This window comes from Lemur catta, chromosome 6 (genome assembly GCF_020740605.2).
Source record: "Lemur catta isolate mLemCat1 chromosome 6, mLemCat1.pri, whole genome shotgun sequence".
Classification (NCBI taxonomy): Eukaryota; Metazoa; Chordata; class Mammalia; order Primates; family Lemuridae; genus Lemur; species Lemur catta.
This window is the reverse complement of record NC_059133.1, coordinates 94,009,531-94,033,672: the sequence shown is the minus strand read 5'-3', so window position 1 is coordinate 94,033,672 and position 24,142 is coordinate 94,009,531. Positions and strand designations below refer to the sequence as shown.

Below are 24,142 nucleotides of genomic sequence, written 5' to 3'. Positions count from 1 at the left end.
GGAAGGTCAAAAAGGAACCTCAGACAAAGACTCAGTCCCCTTCCTATCCTCCAAATGTGGATTAAGCCAGGACAGAGAAGGCAGGGAGGCCGGCCCAGGGCCTCCGGCTGGAGCTAAGACTGTGGCGGCTCCCACGCCAAGCCCGAGGAACACCAGCCGAGCTCCAGGAGTGACAGGCTTGGTGCCACTACCACCTTTGTTTCCTGCCTAGGTCTCCAGACAGCAAGAAATAGCCTGGAACACTCCACTTATGGGATAAAGGCTAAAAAATACCAAGAATTGGGTTTAATATGGTGATCATTGTGATCCAGGAGGATTAGCAGTTACTGCCGTTCCTGCTGCTCCTCTTCCTCTTCCTCTTCTTCCTCTTTATTCTTCTCTTCCTTCTTCCTCTTCCTCCTCTTCTCCTTCTCTTTTAATGAGAGCTTCTTATTTTAGCCCTGATCAAGAATTTACATTTTCAGAGTTTCAAAGTTGCCTAGCTCAGAATCACAGCATGAAATAGTTAAGAACCACTACCCTAAACTCTATATGACTGGGAAAGCAACGACAGGGAAAAGCATAATCTGCACTACACATTCAAAGGGCCCTAATATAATAGATTAGTTTTGGGGCAAATATTGCATTTTCATGGCTCATCAAAAGGGTGTGAAGGTGTGCCCTGAGTACTACGGGGAGATAAAGTGATCATACTTGGGCGAGCTCACTGTCAAATGAAAAATGGTACTGAAGTAGAGGACATCATATGAAAGCATTTATCAAGTGCTCTTCTGTGGATTAATAATGTTTTCCATAGGTCAACACTGTTTGTGTGTACATGTTATAAAGCTGAAAAAAATAATCGGCATCTGAACAACAAGAAAAACTTTCCCCTTCTCGGAAGTCAGACTGACCCTACTTGCCCTCTAAATTGTTTCCAGAAGTTGAAGTTATCAAAGGGAGCTTCATACTTTCTTGGTTGATCATTTACCAACCGGGACACATTTCCTCTTGGAGTTAAAACCACAGCTCACAATTTGTCCCATTGATTCCCCTGCCAAAACCTGGCCTTAGTTCAACTGATGAGATACCTTCACTGGAGGAGAAATCATGATCTATCCATTCCCCTAGAATTATTTTTCCACATTAACAATGGGATTGGAAGATGTGGGCAGTTCTAGGATTTAATGCAAGGGACCCGCCCGTTCCCAGGATGAGATAAATGGCTCCCTGGCCAGCACTGGGCCCCAACACCTAGGAGAATGGCCCACCTGTGCTCCAGAACACCTGCTCTCCCTTCAAAGCATGCAAGAAGAGCAAAGGCCTCCTCTCTCTGGGAGGGACACCCGTCAATGGGAGAACACTTAATTCAGGACACGAATTAAGTGACCTGACCCACCTTCACTCACAGTGAATGATTGAGCCCTGGAAAAAGACACAATTACATGAAAGCTGCCTCTGCATATCTGTGACATGTCAAGGGTCATAACTATGTAGTCCTTCACTGAGGACAAAAGCATGTGCAGTGAGGAACCCAGTAACTGAATAAAGATCTTGAGCTTCTAGTAATCTTTCCTACTGATAGAATCCTCCTGAAATATCCTAAAATTCAGGAAAAAATTATAATCCAAGGGTGTTCATCACATGTTCAACTATGGGGCAAGGGCTAAGAAAACCATAATATATCCATATGATAAAATGTTATGCAATCATTCAAATAATGTTCATAAATGGTATTTAAGAAGATTGGGAACTTCTTATGTTCTAAGATTAAGTAAAAAAATTATGATATGAAAATAAATATACAATATGATTTTTCAACAATGTGACAATTTATATTAAAAAGGGGTTTACAATGGTTTTTCTAGGACATGAAATAGAGACGATTTACTTTTCTTCTCTATACTTTACTTCCCTTTTTAGCACATATTACTTTTACACTCTAAAAAAGTAGAAGTTATTTATTTAGACTAAGCCATGGTTTGGGGGCTGGCAGTGGACACATGGAAAGAGGATGTGCTGAGCCGGAAGGCAGCTAGATTCCCAGGGTTATTGTGCTAATCCGCAACCCTCATCCCGACACTCAAGCGCTGGACATGGAAGGGTCTGGAGTGGCCCCTGGCTCCGTCCATCCTGCAGCCCAAACTCTCTGGTTGTGAGCACGCCCTTTCCTGACTCACTATGGCCCCTGGGCTGGCCACGACCCCCAAAATAATCCAGCTGGCAAAGAGAACCCTGCAGTGCTGGGGAGTTAATCCATTCACGTTTATAGACAAGCGCACTCCGAGTCTTGGATGGGAGTCATTCCATGCTACGGAGTACAAGTATTTAGCTGAGTACATTTCCAGGGCAAATTTCCTGCCACAAATTCTCTAAACTCGATGCAGATGCCCAAATTCAGGATAAAATTTATGTAAGTTGGCTGGTAGACCGTGCACCATTATAATAAAAATGAATTGGATGTCAAATGTCTACAGGCAGCCGAACACTACCACATCTGGCCTTCCTAGGGATCAGGAAGCTGCATCCAGCAGGCCCATAGGGGGACAAACGCTGGGCCACTGATGGGCACCACTGTTTGGCCCTGGGAAGCAGTGACTCTTCCAAGCTATGCATATCTCCCACCATAGTCACATAAATGGCCCAAAGGTGCCATGGAAATCAATACAGGCCCACTAGCCCTGGACCAAACATACATGAAATCATGATATAGAAAACCATGGAGGTGGCATTAGAATGCCAGGAAAGTGTGAGAAGTGTTTTTTAAGCAAAGCTACAGCACCAGCTCCCCAGATGAGCAATTGACTTTGGAGAATCCATGGATGAAGAATGACGGGGGAATCGCACTGCCCCTCTGCAAAGGCCAGTACTCAGTGCAGGCTGCGCTGCGGCCAGCTGCTGACAGTGGGGACAACAGGCCTGAGAATATGAGGGAGTTGTGCAGAGGCCTTGGGCACAGATCCGCCTGGGATGCTGGCTTTCCTTGCCCCGTCTCCCACAGGTTGGAGGACAATCCAGTGCTCATTCGTCAGAGGAAGTGGAATGCCCAAGTTCACCCAGAGTATAGGGAATTGCATTTCAGAGGCAATTCAGCTGAAAGCCAAGATGACAGAAATAAGGAAGGCCCCAGTGGAGCTGGTTTTGGACATCTTCTTTCAAAGAGGTTGGATTTAAAGAGATTACAGATGTAAATGCCCAGTTAAATCAGAGATAGCCTCCCTCCCTGCATCACCCTGCTCCAGTCCCCAAACCTGGAAGACATGTATGTAACTCACCACCTTCTGCTTATCTCTCCCACGAAGGGACCTACTTCCTCTTGTCTCTAGAGTCGGCACTGCCACTCACCCCATTTTCAGTGTGTATTTCACCTTGAACTCCAGATCTGGCCTGCTTAGAATAGCAGGCTGTAATTCTCATAGCAGGTGGTAGCCTAGAAATACGATATATCTCCATTGATCTGATCTCGGATGTTAAAAAAAAAAAAAGGAAATATGGAGTATGTGCTCTTAGCCATGTTATGGATTAAGTCAATTATTAAATGGACCCAACTCTAAAGAGGTAACCCAGGGAACTGCTGACTAACACCAGCTTTCCTCTGGACTTTGTGCACAATTTGTCATGACCATCTCACCTGGGCTGCCCGGTCTGAAAGAACTACATGGACATACTTCTCTGCAAAGATTGGGAGAATAAATGAGCAAACCACTGAATGCATGGGGAGTCCAAGCTGGGGGAGCGGAAGGTTAGCACAGATTCAGATCACTATTTCTTATCATGTCGGCATTTGGGTTTACGGAATAAATAAAACGTCGACATGTCTAAATGGCAATAACTTGAGAGAGGGAGAGAAATAAGACAAACATGCCCCAGGTTCTGAAACATCTTCAAAATGTAAGGACATCTACCTCACTGAAACAGAGAAAAACATCAAATTTCGGCAAGCCTAAGCAAGAGGGAGACAGTCAAATGGTGTACTTAAGATGTGGGGCTTCCTCTAAGACATCAAACCACCAATGCAGGCGCTGAACAGAAGGGTACAAGGCACAGGCACAGTCCCTAGGGTACTGCAGGACAAAGGTGAACAAGGGTGTGAAGCATGTTCCCAGTCTGTCATCCACTACAAAAATGTAGTCCACCCAAAGTCCAGAGAAATTCCCAGAGTCTGCTTGGGAGACAACAAACCCAACAGGGTCATGTAGTAGAAAGAGCAGAGGAGCTGGGGTGGAAGGCACGTGTTTACACAGGTGAAGGATTACAACAAGTGCCAGTCAATTTTCCCATTTGCTCTCCGATCTGCCATTTCCTGTTCTAGTACCTAACGTAGGGGCAGCGATCCCTGCAGACAGTTCCCAGACTTCCTTGCCCACTGGCTTCTGGCTGGACTCAGCCATTGGGAGGTGCTGGTGCAAGGTTGGTGGGCAGATGGAAAGGAGAATCCAGAGTCTCTCTCTCCCCATCAGCTTCGTGCAGTGGCTGTCACTCCTCCATACCTGCGCTACCTGCTGGCCTGCCCTTCCCTGATGGCCCCAGCTGCCACTGTGCAATTTCTAGCATGCTGCCAGTTCCCACCTGGGTGGCCTCCCACTGTGCTTCCCCAGCTGCCTGCTGACGCTGCCTCTGGGTGGCCTCACCGTCTTTGTTTAGCTTGTCAGCCCTTCTGACACTTTCCCAACAAGCTCCCCATATTAAATTTCCTCTACTGAACTCCTGGATTTCTGGTTTTCTGACTAGATCTCAACTCATGCACTTTAGGACTTAGGAGACCCTGATACCATCAGTGTCTGCCCCAAATCCCCTCAAGCCTTACCATGATAAATTAGAGTCCAACTTCCAACTGCCAGATCTTCACTTCTTTGCCTGAAGGCTTTTATTGGTGGTTTGAGCCTTCTCTGCCCATCTGCCTGTTCAAGGCAGAGAAGTGCGCACACACACACACACACATACACACACACACACACACACTCACTCTTGGGGCTGCCCTCAACAGTGACTGACACAGCAGCTCTCCCACTGTGTTCTTTGAATACACCTGTCCCTCGGAAACCCATGTGTTGGAGCTTAACCCCCACCCAAGATGGTGGCATTCAGAGGCAGGGCCTTTGGAACCCTCACAAGTGCATCGGTGCTCTGACGAAAGAAACTGAGGGGAGAACTCCAGTGCCATTTTGCCCCTCTGCCATCACCATGTGAGGAGGCAGCAACACGGTGCCATCCAGGAAGCGGAGAGCAGACTTCGCCAGACACCGATCTGCCGGTGCCTTGCTCTGGCACTTGCCAGCCTCCAAAGCTGTAAGAAATAAATTTCTTTTGTTTAGAAATCACCCAGTCTAAGACATTTTGCTACACAGCAGAAACAGATTAAGACACTTGCCCCTCAGGCAATCAAACCCTCACGTGCGTGTTCTACATCAGCTCCCAGAGTTTCCCAGCACAGTTGAGCTCCAGTTGTCCATAGCGGTAACCGGCTTGACCGGCACCCTCTATGGGCCGCCTTCCCCTCCCTTCCACTTCCTCACTCAAGATGGGGGCTCCACCGCCCCAAAACATTTTGGCTAGAATCATTGGCTCAGGATCTGCATCTGGGAAAATCTAAACTAAATTAAGGACCACCTTTCCTTTTTATAAAAATTAGAGTAATGCTTACAAAGAACACAGGGTAGACGACTGCAGACCCTCTGGGCAGTAAGTCCCTTCTCAGCAGCTGGAGCGTGACGGCGCAGGCCAGGGTGGTGGACAGAGAGGGAGGTTTCTGCACCTCCAGCGTGGGCAGAGATTGTCAGAGGGGCACGGTCTTGAGGCCTCTGTTTCCTGCCCACGAAAGGGCAATCCCATCAGTTTTCCTTGAAAGCTTCTTTTGACCATCATGTCAAAAGAATCACAGGGAGCCCAAACACCTTCTGACCTCAGAGGAATTTTTTAAGCCAGCACTCTTGAGTTTCTGGCACATTAAGGGAGAAAGAGCAAGGGAACCTGAAGGGCATGTGTGTGCTTCCAGCGAATTCTAGGGAAGTGAAATAACGACCTTGGCCCAGACAGCAAAAGACAAATTTAATTTACATGCTTCTGGCCATATATGGAAAAATCATTTAAACCAAAAAAAGAAAAGTCCAAACTGCAAGTCAATAGTGGCTAACATCACACACCCCAGTGGTATGTGCTGGCCTCTACTCGCAACTGCGCCGTTCCAACATTTCCAGTCACTGCACATATTTGGGCCTTGTGTTTTCCAAGACGCCATGAGGGTCTGGTCTAAATACCATCCTGAATCCACCCGGCCCCTGCGCGAGGCTGCAACTGCGGCCCCTCCTCCCCCGCTGCTCACTTCGCAGGCTCCCTCCTCTCGCTGCGCTTCCACAACCCAGCCTCGGGGCTCTCCTTATTTGTAACTTCTTAATTTAGCCCCAGGGCAGCAGAAATGTATACAGTGAGCAGAGGAGAAGGTCTTATTTTAGCCAGAACTCCTGATGCTGGGAACAGGCTGTCGGGTGAAGAGGGCCAGAGCCCGTGTCTGACGGCCTGGGCCACCCGAGGAGTCTGTACTCGGGGTGAACAATTCACATGCTCCGTGCAGGGAGATGTTTATGGACACATTCTGGGCTCTCTGGCACGCTTCTCCGTGGAGCCCAAACCACCCTGGAGAGTGTAAGTAAAGCAACGTCCTCTGGATTAGAAGTTGTGAAGTTTATTTTTAAATCCCAAAGACTTAAAAGGATGTTCATGATGAGAACCTCTCAGTGGCCTCCTACATGCACTCACACACACGCGTGCGGAGGGACGGCAGTGAGAGAGAGGGAGGATGTAAACACACGGGGGCAGATGCACTCTAAGGCCCAGGAGAGCAGTCAGGGGGAGGCCCCAAGAGCAAGTGTGGGAGAAGCCAGCCCACCTGGCTCTTTCCTAGGGCACAGTTTGCCACAGACTGTTGCCATCCCCAAATTAAACCCTGCAACTTCGAAACTCACTATCTGTCTTTCCAAGCTTTCTGCTCTCAGCTGTCTGCTTTACTCCTGAATCTCTAAAGAATGTAGGAGCTTCTTCCCGCAGCCATTCTCAGACTTTCTCGGTTCACAGAACCCTTAATGTCTCAGCAATTTTTATGTAGTGCTCCTAGGCTAAAAGAAATACCTAGCAGTTCCCTTTATTAAATAGTCAAGTCCAAATAATATTTATTTCCTACCAAATTAATATCTGTTGGGGAAAAGTGCATGCACATTAAAATAAATAACATTTTATTTCATTCTTAACCCTAATTACTAATAGGATGTGTGCACCTGCTGGACACTCTCCCAGTTCTCCAAGCTCAGTATCAGAGCGGGCACCTCCACGCGTGGTTCCGGCTGCACAGTGATTCTGAGCAGTTCTTTGCACTGCGATCACTGCAGACGCAGCTGCACTGAGCTGTGACGACACTGCAAAGCACACAGCGCTCTACAACACTGGCACTGCCGAGCTAGCATCGTGTAGTGTCTGACAGATGTCCAGTATTACTGGGCTTCCCCAAGAAACACGGTCTGGAAGGACATAAACCAAACTGACAACTATGGCTATTTCTAGGGAGACAAACAACACTGGGAGCAGATGAGGTCCGGGAGACTTTTATTTTATCTCTATTGTCAGAATTGTTCTGCAGAAGAAAGTTTTCATGTATAACCATATGTAATTACAAACAAACAAAAAACAATTTTAAGGCCCCCATGCACATTTGTGCCTTGCCTTGCCATGTAAGAGAGTGCTAAATTCTGTTCAGAAACGGTTAGTCCCAAACTCCAGCTAAGAGGACTTATTTACCGAAGTAGCCAACCGGGGCGCTATGGGGACACCATGGATGAGTGCTTCTCACCCACCAAAATTCTTTTTGTTGACATTTGTTTTCAAGCATTTCTTTCGATAGCAACTCTCAGGCGGTAGTCGTCAGCCCTTTCCAAACTATCGCCTCTTCCCGCCTGCCCAGAGTCCCACCGCCCACGTCCCACTCGCGCCACTGTGTGCTGCTGTGGCAGGGAAGGCACTGTCCCCGGGGTAGTTTGGCACTGTTGCTTGGTGGCTGCCAGGCAAGGACGATATCCCAGCCTTCCTCTCATCTAGGTGGGTCCTGTGCCTGGATCCCACCAAAGAGGGAAAAGGAGGCAGAATCCAGGTCTAAATTTTAATCTTTAACTGCTACATCCTACCGTCAAGCAGGACTGACTACCGTGCCCCACCCCCAGATTCCCTCGCTACATCCATTTCTCTGCTCCTTCGCCCACCCATTTCTCTGGCTGGAGTCCTGGGGTGCAAGGGTAGTGGGGACCAGAGGTGAGAAACGGAAGCCACTCTGTGAGAGACGACAGAGAGAGAAGAGCCAGAGCCAGGAACAATGAATACAAAATTTAAAATTAAAGTAAAATAAAATATAAAAATGAATAATATACACAATTGTCAGGGGGCAGCCTTCAGTAACAATTCCACTCTGTGAGACAGGTTTCAGCCAGGGAGCTACATTTCCCCTGAAACGCAGGCACCTGTTTCGTTGGCCTTATCACCAAATACGAGCAACTCGGAGGAGCAGGTAGAAACGCCTCAGGACCTCGGGGTCTCAGAGCTGAACCAACCCTACATCGGACTGTCCTTGAACCCAGGGGCCTGCCTGCTTCCCGAATGCCCTTGAGCTTGGAGCAGAACCCAGGCCCCTTTCCTGCCAGGTATTCCTCAGTTTATGCAGGAGTGTGGAGAGAACAACGGCTCAGAGTGTCCCCAGCAGTTCAGAACTGGGCCCGTGATATGTGACAAGGATGATTGGAGCCCTCGGGCACCAGTGCATAAAACCATTCCAGAAACAGAACAGGGCTGGACTCTCGTCTCAGCTTCTCATTTACGAGAGACCTCTGGCAAGTTGAGTCCCTTCCCGTGCCCCCGTGTCTCCCTGTGCCGACGAGAAACCTCCTGAACCCCTAACAGGAGTCTGGGGGAAGTCCTTAGGTTTTTTATGTTTTTGACCCTCAAATGGCTGTTAAGTCATTTAGTGCCTTCACGAAAGGGGCCCGTGGAACTTCACTCTGCTCCAGAGAACTTTCTGATAAAGCACCCGCCCAAGGCCCGAGTGGAAGCCTGGACCGTGTCCCTAGTGGCCCAGCATGGGACGGGCCCCTCGGTCCCTGTCCCGGGGCCTCCCTTCTCCCTGCACCCAGATAATCCCCGGCCTCCTCTCCCGGCTGTCTTTGCAGTACAATTATGCATAATTTATTCCACATGTTTGTTTGTTGCGCCTGCCAGAGGCATCTGTCGTAAATGTTTCAGAGCTTTAACTTTAGATGAGTTTTCTTTGGAAATCATTGTCCCCGGGGTGGTGCACTGAACAGTAAATTAACACCCCTCCATCCACAGCCTCCCCAGCTCGCACTCCCTTCTGAATTCGGTGCTCCCATAAAACATTCATTAGACGCAGCCCATGGGCAGGAGCGCTGGGCCCGCACGGCCCTGGCTGAAGCAACATGTGGGTGACAACCAGCTCCACAAGGAAACTCCCAGGACTGTGGAATGGGATTTGTTTCGAAGTCCTTTGAGTAATATGTTTTGCAGGAAAGGACTCCTTTAGACCCACATTTGTCATCACCCCCCACGCTGCTTGCTTCCTGCTCCTCATATCTTGCCACAAAAATGTGTTTCCCTCCTCTTCGAAGCCTTCCGTTATCTGATCTCACCCGTGTCACTGCAAGGACACCCTCCCACGTGCGCACGCGCTCTCGTCTCTGTAACACGCGCTCACACACCCTCTCAGCACACGCTCTCAACAGTCCAGGAATGCTCTGAACAACTGACTATTCACATATTCGCCCATCATGCCAGCGTTGAGCATCCTTGTGCTTTCTACCAAATTTTTATCTCAATTATCCAACAGCCTCTCAACTCTCCAAAGCAAGGGGACCCGGCTTGCACGTGTTCTGCGGCCAGTAGATTCTAAAGTTATGCTGACATATTGACTCAGACCCATTCTTGCCACTCCTCTCCTCTGCTCTGTGCTGCTGACCCTTGAGAACTCTGTTTCCCAGAGTAAATCCTCAACTGACTTCTGGTCTGAGTTGGCCAGTGGAGGTATCAATGGGAGCCTGGCAGGCAGGAGGGGGAGAGTCAGAGTATTTCTCCCCGATCTTTCTATCTGCTTCAGAAGTGGCCTCACCTCCTCCAGGGTTCCAGCTCCCACTGGGTGTCCCTGACCCCTGGGCTCTGGTGAGACTGCCTCCCTCCCGTCCTCTCAGTCCTGAGAGTGGCACCCACTTCCTGCTGTGCTAGTGTCTCGCTGCCTCAACATCCCTTCTTCCAACACCTCGCATTAGTTCCCTCTATTGAACTACATAGCGTGAGCTTGGTTTGCTGACTGTACTCTAGCACAAGGTTTACCAGAAGCAAAGGAGGCATGAGCCGGAAGTAGAAGGGGCTGCGTGAAGAATCAGAGGGACGAAAGGCCAACACCAGCACTGCCCAGCACTCCACCCACCACCTCTACCACCGGTCACCCGCACTCATCTTAGAGCTTTATCATCTTGTAGGAACAGAACAAAACCTTGCCCTGGAGGGAAACTGGACAAAACCTCCAATTCTGTCCAGGACAGACTAATCTCAAAAAAATTCAAACTGATTCAGGAAAAAAAAAAGCCAGCCTATTCTTTTATTAAAAGTTCCAGATTCCATATTCTTTCTTGGAAACACAATATATATTTGTGTTTATATTCCTGAATTCTCCCTACTGACTGCTGAACCTCTTGCTGTAAACTGAGCTAATTTTACCCACTGTTGTCCTCAGTGGAAACAGAGCATCACCCCACCAAAATTTACACAAAACCACTAACGTGGGGTAGCAAGCTGGGATTTTGATAGGGGCTGAGTTGAATTTGAAGGCTGATTTGGGAAGTGTTACCATCCTAATGGTAATAAGTCTTCTAATCTGGGAACATGGGATATCTTTTCCATTTATTTAGATCTTCTTTATTTTTTTCAGCAATGTCTTATAGTTTTCCATGTACACATTTTACACATATTTTGTTAAATTTATTAGACACGCTTGAAGCTCTGACTCGGGTCAGAGCTCGGGTCAATTTCTCCAATGAACACCACGGTCCTTCCTGCCTTTAGTTTAGGAAAAAAGAACCAAACATGACTTTTTAAGAGTGTTTGAGGATCTGTTGAAGGAAAACATTCGAGACACACAGGAGCGAGAAGTTAAGAATGTAGCTTTTAAAAAGACTGCCTGGCTCTGCCACATGGAGCACTGAGCAAGTTAATTCTCTCTCTAGACCTCAGTTTTCTCAGCTGTGAATTGGGGAGCATAATGATTTTGAGACTTAAATGAAATAATGCCTGTAAATCCTTACATGTATTGAGCCCTCCACAAATGTTACTTAAAATTTTAAAAGTGTTAACCCCTTGAAAATCAATGCATAGATATAAGAAGAAGAACCAAATTACTACCATATAAGATAAAGGACAGTCCAAAACCCAGAGTGAGGAGCTGATGACCAGCATCATCTCTGCACGTCAGCAAAGGAAACCACTGACTCCGGGAGCTGCAGAGGCTCCGTAATCCAGCCCCCATGTGACAGCTGAGACGGAAGAGACCCAGAAAGGGACTCAGCTACCTGGTGAAAGCGAGTGATGACTTTCTCAGGGTTCTGACCCCCAGCCTGCCAACCCTGGGGCCTTACCACATTGCCTCTCCCCGATGTGGATATATAATTATCACCACATTACAGGACAGAACATTTTATTTCAGATCAGCATCATGTTGATGTGATGTGAATTGTTCTCAGGGAGGCCTTATAGAGAGAGTTAAAAACAAGAAAAAAGCAATGACCCACTATACTTAATGGTGAAAGCTAACATTATACTTAATGGTGAAAAACTACATTTTTCTCCAAAGATCAAAAACAAGACAAAGAAATCCATTCTCATCACTTCTATTCAACATTGTACAGGAGATTCAAATCAGGGCAACTGAGCAGAGAGAGAGAAAGAGAGAGAGAGAAAAAACATCCAGATTGGAAAGGAAGAAGTAAAACTATCTCTATCACAGATGACATGATCTTGAAAATAGAAAATCCTAAGGAATCCATGAAAAACTATTGAGTTCAGAAAAGGTGTGTGATATAAGATCAGCATGCAAAAATTCAGTCACATTTCTACATATTAGCAATGAACAATCCAAAAATAAAATTTAAAAAGAATTACATTTGTAATAGAATCCAAAAGAATAAAATAATTTTCTTTTTTTTTAATTTTTATTGTTTGTTTTTTTTCTTTTTTATTTCAGCATATTATGGTGGTACAAATGTTTAGGTTACATATATTGCCCTTGCCCCACCCAAGTCAGAGCTTCAAGCATGTCCAATAAATTTAACAAAATATGTGTAAAATGTGTACATGGAAAACTATAAGACATTGCTGAAAAAAATAAAGAAGATCTAAATAAATGGAAAGATTACCATGTTCCCAGATTAGAAGACTTACTACCGTTAGGATGGTAAGAGTTCCCAAATCAGTCTTCAAATTCAACTCAGCCCCTATCAAAATCCCAGCTTGCTTTTAGTGCAGAAATTGACAAGCTGGTCATAAAATTAATATGGAAATGTATCCCAATTTGTCAAAACAATTTTGAAAAATAAAAGTATAAAGTCAAAGGATTTGTACTTCCCAATTTCAAAACTTACTGCACAGAAACAGGAATCAAGACCGTGTGGTTCTGCATAAGAACACACAAATATGTCAACAGAATAGAACTGATGTCCAGAAATAGACTTTTATATTTATGGTCAATTCATTTTTGATAAGGGTGTCAAGATACTTCAATGAGGAAAATAGTCTTTTCAACAAATGGTGCTGGGACAAGTGAGTGTCCACATATGTAGAAATAAATGTGGACCCTTTCCTTACATCACAAAGTTTAACTCAGAATGGATCATAGATCTAACTGTAAGGGTTAAATTAGAAATTATTAGAACACCTAGAAGTAAATCTTAATGACATTGGATTAGGCAATGATGTCTTAGATATGACACAAAAGCAAAAAGGACAAAAGAAAACTAGACAAACTGAACTATTTAAAAATTTAAAACTCTCGTGCTTCCAATGATATCAGTAAGGCAAAAAGACAATCTCCAGAATTGGAGAAGATAATTGTAGGTCATATTATCTGATAAGAGACTAGTGTCCAAAATATATAAAGAACTCTTGCAATCTGACAATAAAAAGCAATTAACCCAATTTTTAAAGGGGGCAAATGATTTTAATAAACATTTTTTCAAAGAAGACACACAAATGGCCAATAAGCACATGAAAAGATGCTCAACATCATTAGCTTTTAGGAAAATGCAAATGAAAACCACAATGAAATGCCATCTCACACCACAGGATGGATAAAATGAAAAAGACAGGTAATCAGTGTGGGTAAGGATGGACAGAATGTGAAATAACGCAGCCACTACGGAAAATAGTACAGGGCAGTTCTTTAAATGTTAAACATAGAGTTACTACGTGACCCAGCAATTCTACACCCAAAAGTAGTATATACCCAACAGAAATGAAAACATACAGCTAAAAGAAAAACTTGTACACAAATTTTCATAGCAGCATTATTTATAAGAGTCAAAAATTAGAGACCACCCAAGTGTCCAGCAACTGATGCATGGGTAAATAAAATGAGGAGGATCCTTAAAATAGAATATTACTTGGCAATAAAAAAGAATGAAGTACTGATATGTGCTACAACACGGATGAATCTTGAGAAAATGTTGCTAAGTGAAAGAAGCTAAAGACCACACATTAGATGCATGATTCCACTTACATGATGTCCACAATAGGCCAATCTATAGAGACAGAAAGTAGATTAGGTGTTGCCCAGGGCTTGACAACTATTGGGTACAGAATTTCTTTTTGAGATAATAAGAATGTTTTAAACTTAAATTGTGGGGACAGTTGCACAAATCTGTGAATACACAAAAAGCCATTGAATTGTATATTTTAAATGGGTGAATTTTAGGGTAGGAAATTAAATCTCAATAAAAATGTTTTAAAAATAAATGAACTTGGTTTCTCTAAAATTAAAAAAAAAAAATGGGCCTTGAGGATTAGTGAGAGCTAGATTTGATTACCAGTTCCCCAACAACTAGCTATGTGCTCTTAGGCAAATTCCTATACCACTCTGGCCCTCAATAAATGGTAGCTTTTTATCATTCAGTAGAAAGGAAAGTAAGGAGAGGTAGGGATGAGTCTCAGGGTTACAGTGAAGGCAAATCCAAGGTGATCCTCTGGGGTGAAAGATGCACATCCAAGACCACCAGCTAGACTTTGATTCTTAGTCCCTGTCTATTCCCCAGAAGAAGGTGCCTTTCCTAAATATCACACACACAATGGTGCCCCTGGAACCATGTTAGGCAGTGGGTACTGATCACAACTCTTGACCTTCCGTATCTCCCACCTATGGCTAGATTTGCAGCAAGAACAGAAGCACTGACAATATTAATGGAACTGAGGAAACACAAGCAAGGATCCCGACAATCAAATGCTAGACCATTTTCATCTTGAACTGTTCATCAGGAGGGCTGTTTCTCCCTAGTGCTCGTAAGGCATTAGATGCTTTGAGCTTTGCATTCTCAACAGCATCATGAAAATAGATGTTGAATGCTAAAACATAAACATATGTATCATCTATAATGCATTCAGATGTTTTTTAATTATTTGTGGTTCCTGAAAGTTATTTGACCTATCGTGCATATCTATCCAAGCAATGTTTATATTAGAACCACAGCCTCAATGTACGCAATTCCAGCTCCTTGGCATTCCTGTCTATGGAATTAAAATTAAATGAGTCAGTGGTCAATAAAAGTTACATGTGATTTCCATAAAATTATCCATTGTATATTGCTCTGGGGTGGAGAAAGAAGTTTGCATGGCGTTGCCGAAGCTGACAGAACACAGAATTCTTGCTTTCTGATGAGGGTGGCAGTGATGATTAGTCTTTGCTATGAATGAATGCATTATTTCCCTGAATAATTGGTGGTCTTGGACTTGCTCTTCATCGAAAAAAAAAATTACTCACGGGGCCACCCTCTCTCTCTGCAGTTTAATTCCTATTTTCTTTAAAAAAAAAAAAAAAAAAAAAAAAGCCAGTATTCTGAGCTCAAAAACACCACATTCTTCTGTTTTGATGCTTGCATAAATTTGCATGTTAACATGAATGGTTCTAACTTAAAGAATGTAAAATGAAATGAAATTTGAATTCAAATCCAAGATGGAGAAAAGATACATGTAAAAGCAACAGATTTTCAATCTTGTTGATTTTTTTTTTTCAGGAACCAGATTAGGAAAGACATAAACACACACACACACACACACACACACACACACACACACACACACACACACGGCCTTCTAGTTGCAAAGAGGGGTGGCGCTCAGAGCAGGCACTTCCGCGGAGCAGCCCCCATACACACACACTAGGAGTATTCACAGATCACAGCAAAAATTACGAAGCTCTGTTTTAATGACTGGATGCCACCATCAAACTCAGAAATATGACTCAGAGGACACGCTCACTATCATGTTTCTACTTTTGGAGGCCCACCCAAATGAAATGGAATGTAAGGAGCGTTGTGTGAGTAGCTCGAGCAAACACAGGCATGAATGCGCCTCTGCCGGCCCTGAGAGCTCTCGCTCCATGCTCTGCTGTCCCCACTGCACCTGGACGGCAGGACGGCACAGCGGTCAGTGCACAGGCTGTGATGGACAGACCTGGACTGGAATCCCAGATCTGCCACCATGCATGGCGGTGTGACCCTTCGAAAATGACTTACTCTGTGGAAATAACTCTTTAATGAGTTTTCATTAGAGTGGTACCAGCCTCATAGGTTTTCTGTGAGAATAAAATGAGACAGTATGGTGCACTTCAAACAGTGTCTGCACAGAGCGAGCACTCGATAAGGTCAGCTGCTGTGGGGTGGCCGGGGTGGCGGTGGTTACTGTCACATTCAGTGTTTAGGTGATGGTCTCCAGAGGCACCAGGCCTGAAACTGTTTCCTTCTTTCTCAACCTGCTGCCCCATGTTGTGCGCACGGCTCCACCCAGCGGGGACACACAGATGGAGTCACGGAGGAGCCCGTCGCCCATGAGCTCTGACAGCAGGACAGGGACAGACGTGACGCTCTCCTTCTATCCCTCCCCACATAACCCTCCTCTCGGCCCAGTCGCCCTTCACTAAGGTGTTCCGAACAAAATGACAACAGAATCTCAGCAAATAAAGGGACGACGAGCAATAAGCACCCGCGTCTTACCTCATCGTCACCCGCAGCCGTGTTTGTTTCCAATTTCTGGACAACCGACTTGCTGCTCTCCTTGAGCATTTTCTCTCGAACTTTGCTTTCGTACTCAGGCCGGGAATGTTCCTAAACCAAAGAGCCAGAGACCGGTTAGTAAACGGGAGGCAGAGTGAGCTTGGCCTGCAGCACACATATGTTAAAGTTGGGGTTCAGGATTGGACACTATGGGATGGAAACTGCCACACCACACACGTCACAAGGAGTCGGGACATAACATCCTAACATGAGAACGCAACGTGGGGGAGAGGAAAGGAACACATGACACTTGGTATCACACTGAAAACCAAACCTTGGCACGCTCCTGGGGACAGTGCCGGCGTTGAGAAAGGAGAGAGGAAACGTTAATGGGACGGCCGACACAGAAAGAAGCCATGCGCTCTGCACAACAGTGTGACCCACGGCAGAGGGATAGATACATCTGGTCATCCCACCAACCATCCTCATATCTCTAACTCTCAATGAGCCAAATCTCAGCTGGAGAAACAGATGTGCCCCACAGCTGGGAGTTAGGGCGACAACAAAATGCATTCTCTGCTCCGTTATTCTGTGAGCTACAATGGTGACCAATAAACATCAAAGTCAAAGGCGGCCATGGGGAATATTAAACCTCGAGTGCCTGGACCTGTTTCCTGTGCAGCCTAGGTGAGTAACTCATTGGCAAGCACACCAATGCTCAGGAGACATCACTGGGCCATTCAGCGGTAGGAACCTGCCTTGGGAGTCACCAGGCATAGGAAGGAACCCCTCACTAATCCGGGGGACCAATGCAGATGCTGGGGCCGGAGGAGGCGTGACTCACTTCAAAGAGAATTTAACAGTGTACACCTGGCTTCACTGGCAGGTCTTCCCTGCAGCTTCCAGCTCAAGGACAAATATCTGCAGGTGTGAGGACTTCGTGTTCCTATGTCATTTGCTGATCATGCCTAGGGAGGGATTCAGATGGGGGTTCACAGTGGGCTCTGCTGTTCAGAGAGCAAACATTTCCTTATCACTGCCCCATGTAAAAGAGTTCAAAGGTCAACAAGCCAAGCTCCTGAACTGTCTCCGGCTTTCCCAAGCCATGCCATGACATGGGAGAGGAGAACCACGCACCTAATGCACACAGCAATACAGCAGCAGGAGATGCCAGCCATGTGTTGTGAAGGCCTCCATCGTCACCCAGTCTCCGTGGGGATGTCAGTCCCACCCCTTCCAGGAGGCTTTCTCTGACTGTTGCAATGTACTTACCAGATGGAATCTCCTTCCCCTCCCCAACTCCTGCAGTTTTATAGCTCATACCACACATGGTAGCTCTTGCCTATGTGCTTTTCTGTGATTATTTCCTATCCATTTGCATGTGAGAGTCTCTCACCCCAACAGAAGGACTGGCTACCTGCTCTGCACTCCCCTGTGCCGCTCACAGCCACTGGCAGCACACGGAGCACACGGCAATCTCTAAATGCTGTGCAGGGCGTTTGACTCTGCCTCGTACCTTCACTCACTCTCCAACACACATTTCCTGAGGTGTGCGTCAAGAGATTTTTAGCTAAGAGAGGATTCCAGGGTCTAAAAGATTGGAAAACACTGCACAATGTTTCACCTTGCTGGGGGCCTCAATGAGCATCTTAACAGCTCTGAAAAGTACCTCTGTGAAGACACTTGCTTAACTTCCTTCAGCCCGCCATTTCCCACAGAGCAGCTTTTGCCTGGAGCAGTTAATGCCCTGCGGGAATACTGGGGGAGAAGTGATTTCAAGTTCTCCTCCACGGCCCCCGAAATTGGCTTGCTTTTCTTCTACATTATTCCAGTGGAAAATTTAAATTAAAAACGGCACAGTATCTTTCGGAGACTACCAGAATATGGGTTCGAAGCCTTTCTGAGCCAGAGAGTCTTCCCGTTCATGTCACGCAAAGGGGATGAGGAAGGGTCTCCCAAGAGACTGGCAGGAGGTGTCCGACTGCCTCTGGCTTTCTCAGACAGGCTGTGACACACACAGAGGGGTTTGCTTGCATCCCTCCAGGTGTGGCTATGGCCCACCTCCCCCATGCTGGGCTCAGTTCAGATCCCCTCATCTTTTCAGAACAAGCCCAGCTTTCTCGGCACATGGACGCGAGTCTGAAACTCACATCAGAGTCAGGCTGCTCTGCGCTCCGGCTGAAGCAAGTTAGACAAGGGTCTCCCTGTTTGCAGACAAGTAGGTTGGGTGAGGTTACAAAATCCCTCAAAAGTGGACAACTGAGCGTCTGTCCAGAGCAGAATCTAGATCCCGAGAGGGCTGCTTTGACACACCCAGCCATGGGCAGATCCGCATTGTTCCTGATGCTCCCTAAACACGACCTCCCTGGAAGGGCCATCTGGTGCCAAAGCAGCACAAGCACGTCGTCCCTCTCACCAAGACCCTGGGAACTGTCTCCCTCAGGTCCATCTCCCCAGGAGCAGGCGAAGAGGAAGAACTTAGGCCTGCTCAGGACCACCTTGGCTGATCCAAAGAGGTAAATCCAGAAATAGGTGCAACAAACGTCTTCTGCCAAGAGCCAGCAAGCACCCGCTATGCTCTGAGCTCTTTTCTAGGCGCTGAGGCCCCAAGTGGAGGAAGGTGACAGTGAGTAAACCAACATGCAAGTAGGAAACTACCCGATGAGGATAAGAACCGTAGAAGAAATGAAGTGTGGTGGCCGCTTCAGACTGGGGAGTCAAGGAAGGCCAATCTGAAGTGGGTAACATTGTCACAGAGACAGAAAAGTCAGGAAAGAGCAGACCACACGGAGACTGAGGAAAAGCATTCTGGGCAGCAGGAACAGCCAGTGCAAGGACCGGAACGAAGTTGGGATGAAGGGAGGCTGTGTGGCTGGAAGGGCTGAGCAGGGAGAGTGGCACAAGCTGAGGTCAGAAAGGCAGGTGGGGACTGGTTTACTGTGCGATGGGAAGCCGTTGAGGACACCCAAAGCTTTCCGTGCTGGGTGAGGGAGACGGAGGGCAGATACCTGTGTTCAGATAAGGCCACATCCTCTAAGAGGCCCTGGACTGGGACAGAAGCTACCCGGGCAAGAGGCCCCCTGAGCTAAAGGTTACCACACTTCAAAGCAAAAGACCCTGGAGGTCTGGCAGGCCTCCCTGCGACAAGGGCAGACAGGATCCAAGGAGTCCTTCAGCAAGTCCACAGGGACGCCCCATAGACAAGGGCCGCGTGGCCCGGCAGGTTGGCTGTCGGGTGTATTTGCTCACTTCCTTCCCTGCCCGCATAAGCACACAATCTCCAGTCTTTCTCCCGCATCCCCCTGGCTTACAAGCTGGACTTGAGCCCCTGCTCATCCCACCCCCCTGGGGTGGCCCACCTGTTGGAGTATGTGTGAGCTAGCAGCCTCCCTCCCTCTAGGAGGTGAGTGTTTGCCAGTGAAGACCAAGGGAAGAACGACGTCTGGAGGTTACAGACAGCCAGCTAGCCTGGCAAGCACTCCTCCTACTGCAAGAAGGTGTCTGGTTAAACCAGAAAAAACCTCCAATCGTGGCCTTCATGGACCCTGCTTCTTGCCCTTCATTTGAATGTAAGTTAAATCTGCTTCAACGCACAGCACTTCGTGGCAGTCCCAGGACCTCAGTTCAAGTCACAGAGACCTCGCTGTCCTGCCCCTCCATGTCTCCCATGGCCTGGCAGACGTGGATTAGCAGTCAGGACCCTCCCTGACCCAGCCCGCACCCTGTATCTGCGCCCTTGTCCCCCTCTGCAGCCTGAGCCCCGCCGCCCGCCTCCCGCCACCAACCTACTTTGCAGACATCTTGCTGCTGTACCCACAGCCCTCGCTCTCCCAGTCCAGACGTCTGTGGCTCTTTTCGCCTGTGGGTGTCCCTTCTTCCCTTTGCTGCCCATTAAAAGTCTTCAAAACCCTGCTTTTTCTAAGTATTTCCCTTTCCTGCATTAGCTAGAGGAATTTCTCTCACATACCCTCCATGCTGTTCTAAATACTTAAGACCAGACAGCGCACTGCTGGATGTACCCTTTGGAGATCAAACACCATACCTGAGGTCGCTCCATATTCCATACCAAATCTGGTACACAGTGCGTGCCTAATGACCATGTTAAGAATGTGTGCTAGCCCACAATAGAAGCACATTAAGAGAAAAGGCAAAGCTGTCCTCCCTCTCACTCGTGCCTGGCCCCGGGCCGTGCACATGTGGGGCACAACAGCCGTGCCACGGAACCAACCAGCCCTGCAGTAACCTCCCACGGAGATCCCAGCAGGCATTTCTCCTTATGCCACGGGTACATCAGTCTTGACCAGGCCACCCTCAGCCAGCACACGAGCTCCTCAAATCATGTACCTCCCAGGAAGTTACCATGGCTCATTGGGTTAAACAGATAAACAGGAAACCTGGCTACAGAAAGAAAAATGGATTATAATCTCACTCCTGCCAGGGGCTTGTTATAGAGATTTCAAGGGTATTGAGTTATAACTCATGCTTTTCTGTGTGAGAGGATGTGTTTACACTTCCTCTGTAACAGAGAGAGTCGAGGGCTTCCTCGGCCCTACTTAGCAGACACACTTGGCTTGTCTCAGGCCCCACACAGGCTTGGATGCCAGGATGTTTCTTCTTCTCTTCTTTGGAGACATCCTAGCCCCCTGCATTCATTAGGAGAGTAGGAACTGCACCCCACCCACCTCCCCCAACCACAACTCTCTGTCTCTCTCTCGCTCATACACACACACACACACACACACACACACGATATATTTCAGCTGAAGCAAGTAGGACCAATAGTACAAAGATATATTAACTAGATCACCCACAGTCTAACTTCTATAGTTCTTTCTATTGGAAGCACCAGTTTGGACATTTTCCTCCAAGAAATGCAATTGTCTTTATTATCCTCTGTTGCTTTTGTTTCTAAATAATTTGAATACTGTCTGAAGGCAGAATCCATATATGTACATTCTCTCTTGCCATAGAATCCACGGTGGTGTTAGTCTCAGGGCATATGCGTGACGCCAGCACTGGAGCAGAGAGGGTGCACGTCCCAGTGCACGGTCATGGGGTGGGGTGGGGGATGGGATGCAATCAAGTGAAGACCCACAGCGGGTGGGGAAAAGCCCCATCACCACCTCTCCTCCCAGCACCTTTAGGCGGCACAACCTGGATTGGCAGGTTCCATTCCATGCAGCTGCCCTGGGGCTCCTGCCAATCTTCAGCCCACCTGGGGAAGTCAAAGGGAAGTTGACTAACTAGAGCATTAAGAAGAAGAAATGATGACACACCACAGACATGGGGACACAAGGATGGAGAACAGACTAAATTGGTGATTTCACTTCATGCTCATGGGTACTCGGCAACAGAAAGTGCCTCCTGTCACCCATAGCATCCCAGTGTTGGGCATCCCCATCCAATATCCACGTTGGCTGCTCAGCCCATGGTGGCATGTGACGTCAGTAGCCCTCGAAGGCAAAGGCATTAATGGTCAGAACAGAGGGGACCCTCTGAGCTCAAAGGAAGAAGAAGAGGGGAGGGCGGTGAGTGGCAGGGGTTGCTGTTTAGAGAAGCAGGAGTTACGGTGGGAATAGACAATGTGAGTAACCGCCACACACTGCCCACCACAAAACTCACCGTCACTGAGACTGGGGTGCTGATTTGTTTACAGCCTTTAAACACCATCTGTACAGAAAGCTAGACTCTAGGAGGACCTACCCTTTTCCCTGCGCTCGCCCTCCGGGTCCATGCACAGTGTACTGGCTTACACAGGCACCAAAGGCAACAAGCACCTGGCACCCCTGCCTTTCCCTGGCCCCCAGAAGGCTCACAGAGGCATCCTGACATAGCCCCGCTGTCTGGCTTCACGCTCTCAGGGATTGCCTGTTTTCCTTGCGTCTTGTGCCATCTCTTTTCCCAGAGCAGGGCACCAGGACACCTGGTTCCCCATCAGACCCAATGCCTTCCAGCTGGAGGGACGAAGGGGACACTTGAACTCTCGGCCTCAGTGCGCATCAACCATAGCTTGGCCCACGGAGCCAAGACACACAGGCAATGACGACAAACGTGCGTGGCTGTCTCGCTCAGGATAGCCGTGTCCAGGGTCAAAGCTAAGCAAGGGCCCAGGGAAATAAGCAGCAGAACTCACTTCTTCCTCTTCTATGCCAGTCAGGTCCCAGAAGTAGCCTAGTCGCATCTGTAGTCTCTTCCAGTTTTCCAGAAACATAGTAGCTTAAAAAGAAAAAAAAACTCGATTATTTTTGAAGAATGGATTCTGAGTACCCTTTGAGTTCACCAGTGGAGGTCGGGGAGAAACTTACAGATTTCAAATTTAAGAGCTGTCTTTAAAGCATTCAGCCCCTTTTTCCCACTTGTACCTGGAACTGCTTAAAAGACTCCACATCCTTGAGAGCCAAGAGATACGTCAGCGACAAACACACACACCACTCCTTTCTCATCTCTAGGTTATGAGAAAAGGGTGAACGCTGATCCCGAGAAATGAAGGAAGAATGGAAGGAAGAAGAAAGCAGAAACAGAGGGGTCTGCAGACTCTGCGACCAGCCTCGTCCTGCCTGTACACACATTCCTCCTCCTGCACCGTCCACAGCACTCCACTTTCCTCCCCGCTTCTTCCTTTCTGTCCCCAGCACCACTCCCCTTCCTGGGCCCTAATCATCTCATTCTGAGGTTACACAGCAGTCTCCTAACAGTTCTGCCCGGCTCCAGATGCTCAGCCTTCCAACCCGTCCTGCAGGCAGCGGACGGAATAATCTCTGTGAAGCAGCCCGCACTTTCTCCCGTTTGCTCAGCGAGTGCTTGCAGAATGCCGACCATGCCACACAGCCCCCGTCTGCCTGTGCCACCACGGCCCCCTGAAGGGCAAGGCCAGGTGCTCTAGGGAAGAGCCTGGCCCCCTCCCTGCCCGCTACACCAGGGTGGGACACCTGCCCCAGGGCCTGCTGACGGACCAGTCAGGTTCTGTCTTCAGAAAATTAAAACTAAGAGACACAAAGAGAAGAGGAAGGAGAGAGACCAGCAGCACCTGAAAGCGGGCAGGCTGCGGCCTCTGACAGCTTCTCAGCTCCACTGCCCAGGGGCCAGGCTACACTTCGCCTCCTACCCCCAGGATCCTGCCTCTCCCTTTCTCACAATCAATCTCTTGTTATTTGAGTAATTTCATTGAATTTGTAATCTAAAAACACCAGCCCTGTCTAAGGTATCTGCCTTGATACCGAGGGGCAGATGAGGGGAATCTGATCAGATTTTGCTCTCGAGTTCTTCACAGCCTCTGCGGAGAGAAGGTAAGTAAGTGCACTATGAGATGTAAGGTGGCCAGGGCCCCGCGAGCGGCACGGAGAGACAGCCGTGGGCCTGCGGCAACGGGTCTGGGTGGTGCAGGCGGAGTGGGCAGGGGAGGAAGCCAATGCCGCCTGCCTCTGTCCAGTGGTTCCTTGTGGTCTGCAACCACGTCCTTCTCTCCGGATACCAGGGCGGTGTGTGTCTGGCCAGAACCATCTGCCAGTCTCATCCCACAGTTTGCCAACACTCACACCTGCATCGCTGCTGGGTCACCTCCTCACCGTCCTCTCCAGCCCCTGCTTGTGCAAACGGTCCCCTTCGCCTATTTTACTATCCTCCAGTTTCTACCCTCATCCCCTGCTGACCTGGCTCGAGTCCCCCTCTTCCAGAAGGTCAGTCCCCACGGTGCCCCATCCTCCTGCTGCCCTGTGGTCATGGCACCTAGAGAGATGTCACTCCCTGAGGCCACCCTGCAGCTCCGCCCCAGCCCTGGCAAGAGCCTGGGCACACTTCACCACACGCCGTGCCTGACCATTGGCTGCCACTCGCATCTGCGCTGTGAAAACAGAACTGCCAACGCC

At 47.9% G+C, this 24,142-nt stretch overlaps 1 protein-coding gene across 1 annotated transcript in view; it reads right to left on the bottom strand.

Moving 5' to 3' along the window:
* The window catches only part of ANO2 (anoctamin 2), a 329,714-nt gene that overhangs the window by 137,826 nt on the left and 167,746 nt on the right, over nucleotides 1–24,142 (bottom strand). The window contains exons 12-14 of the mRNA XM_045554545.1: nucleotides 22,411–22,493; nucleotides 16,612–16,623; nucleotides 16,278–16,388 (exon numbers count right to left, since the gene is read on the bottom strand). Of these exons, the coding sequence (XP_045410501.1) occupies nucleotides 16,278–16,388; nucleotides 16,612–16,623; nucleotides 22,411–22,493 (206 nt within the window). The remainder of the gene's footprint in view (nucleotides 1–16,277; nucleotides 16,389–16,611; nucleotides 16,624–22,410; nucleotides 22,494–24,142) is intronic.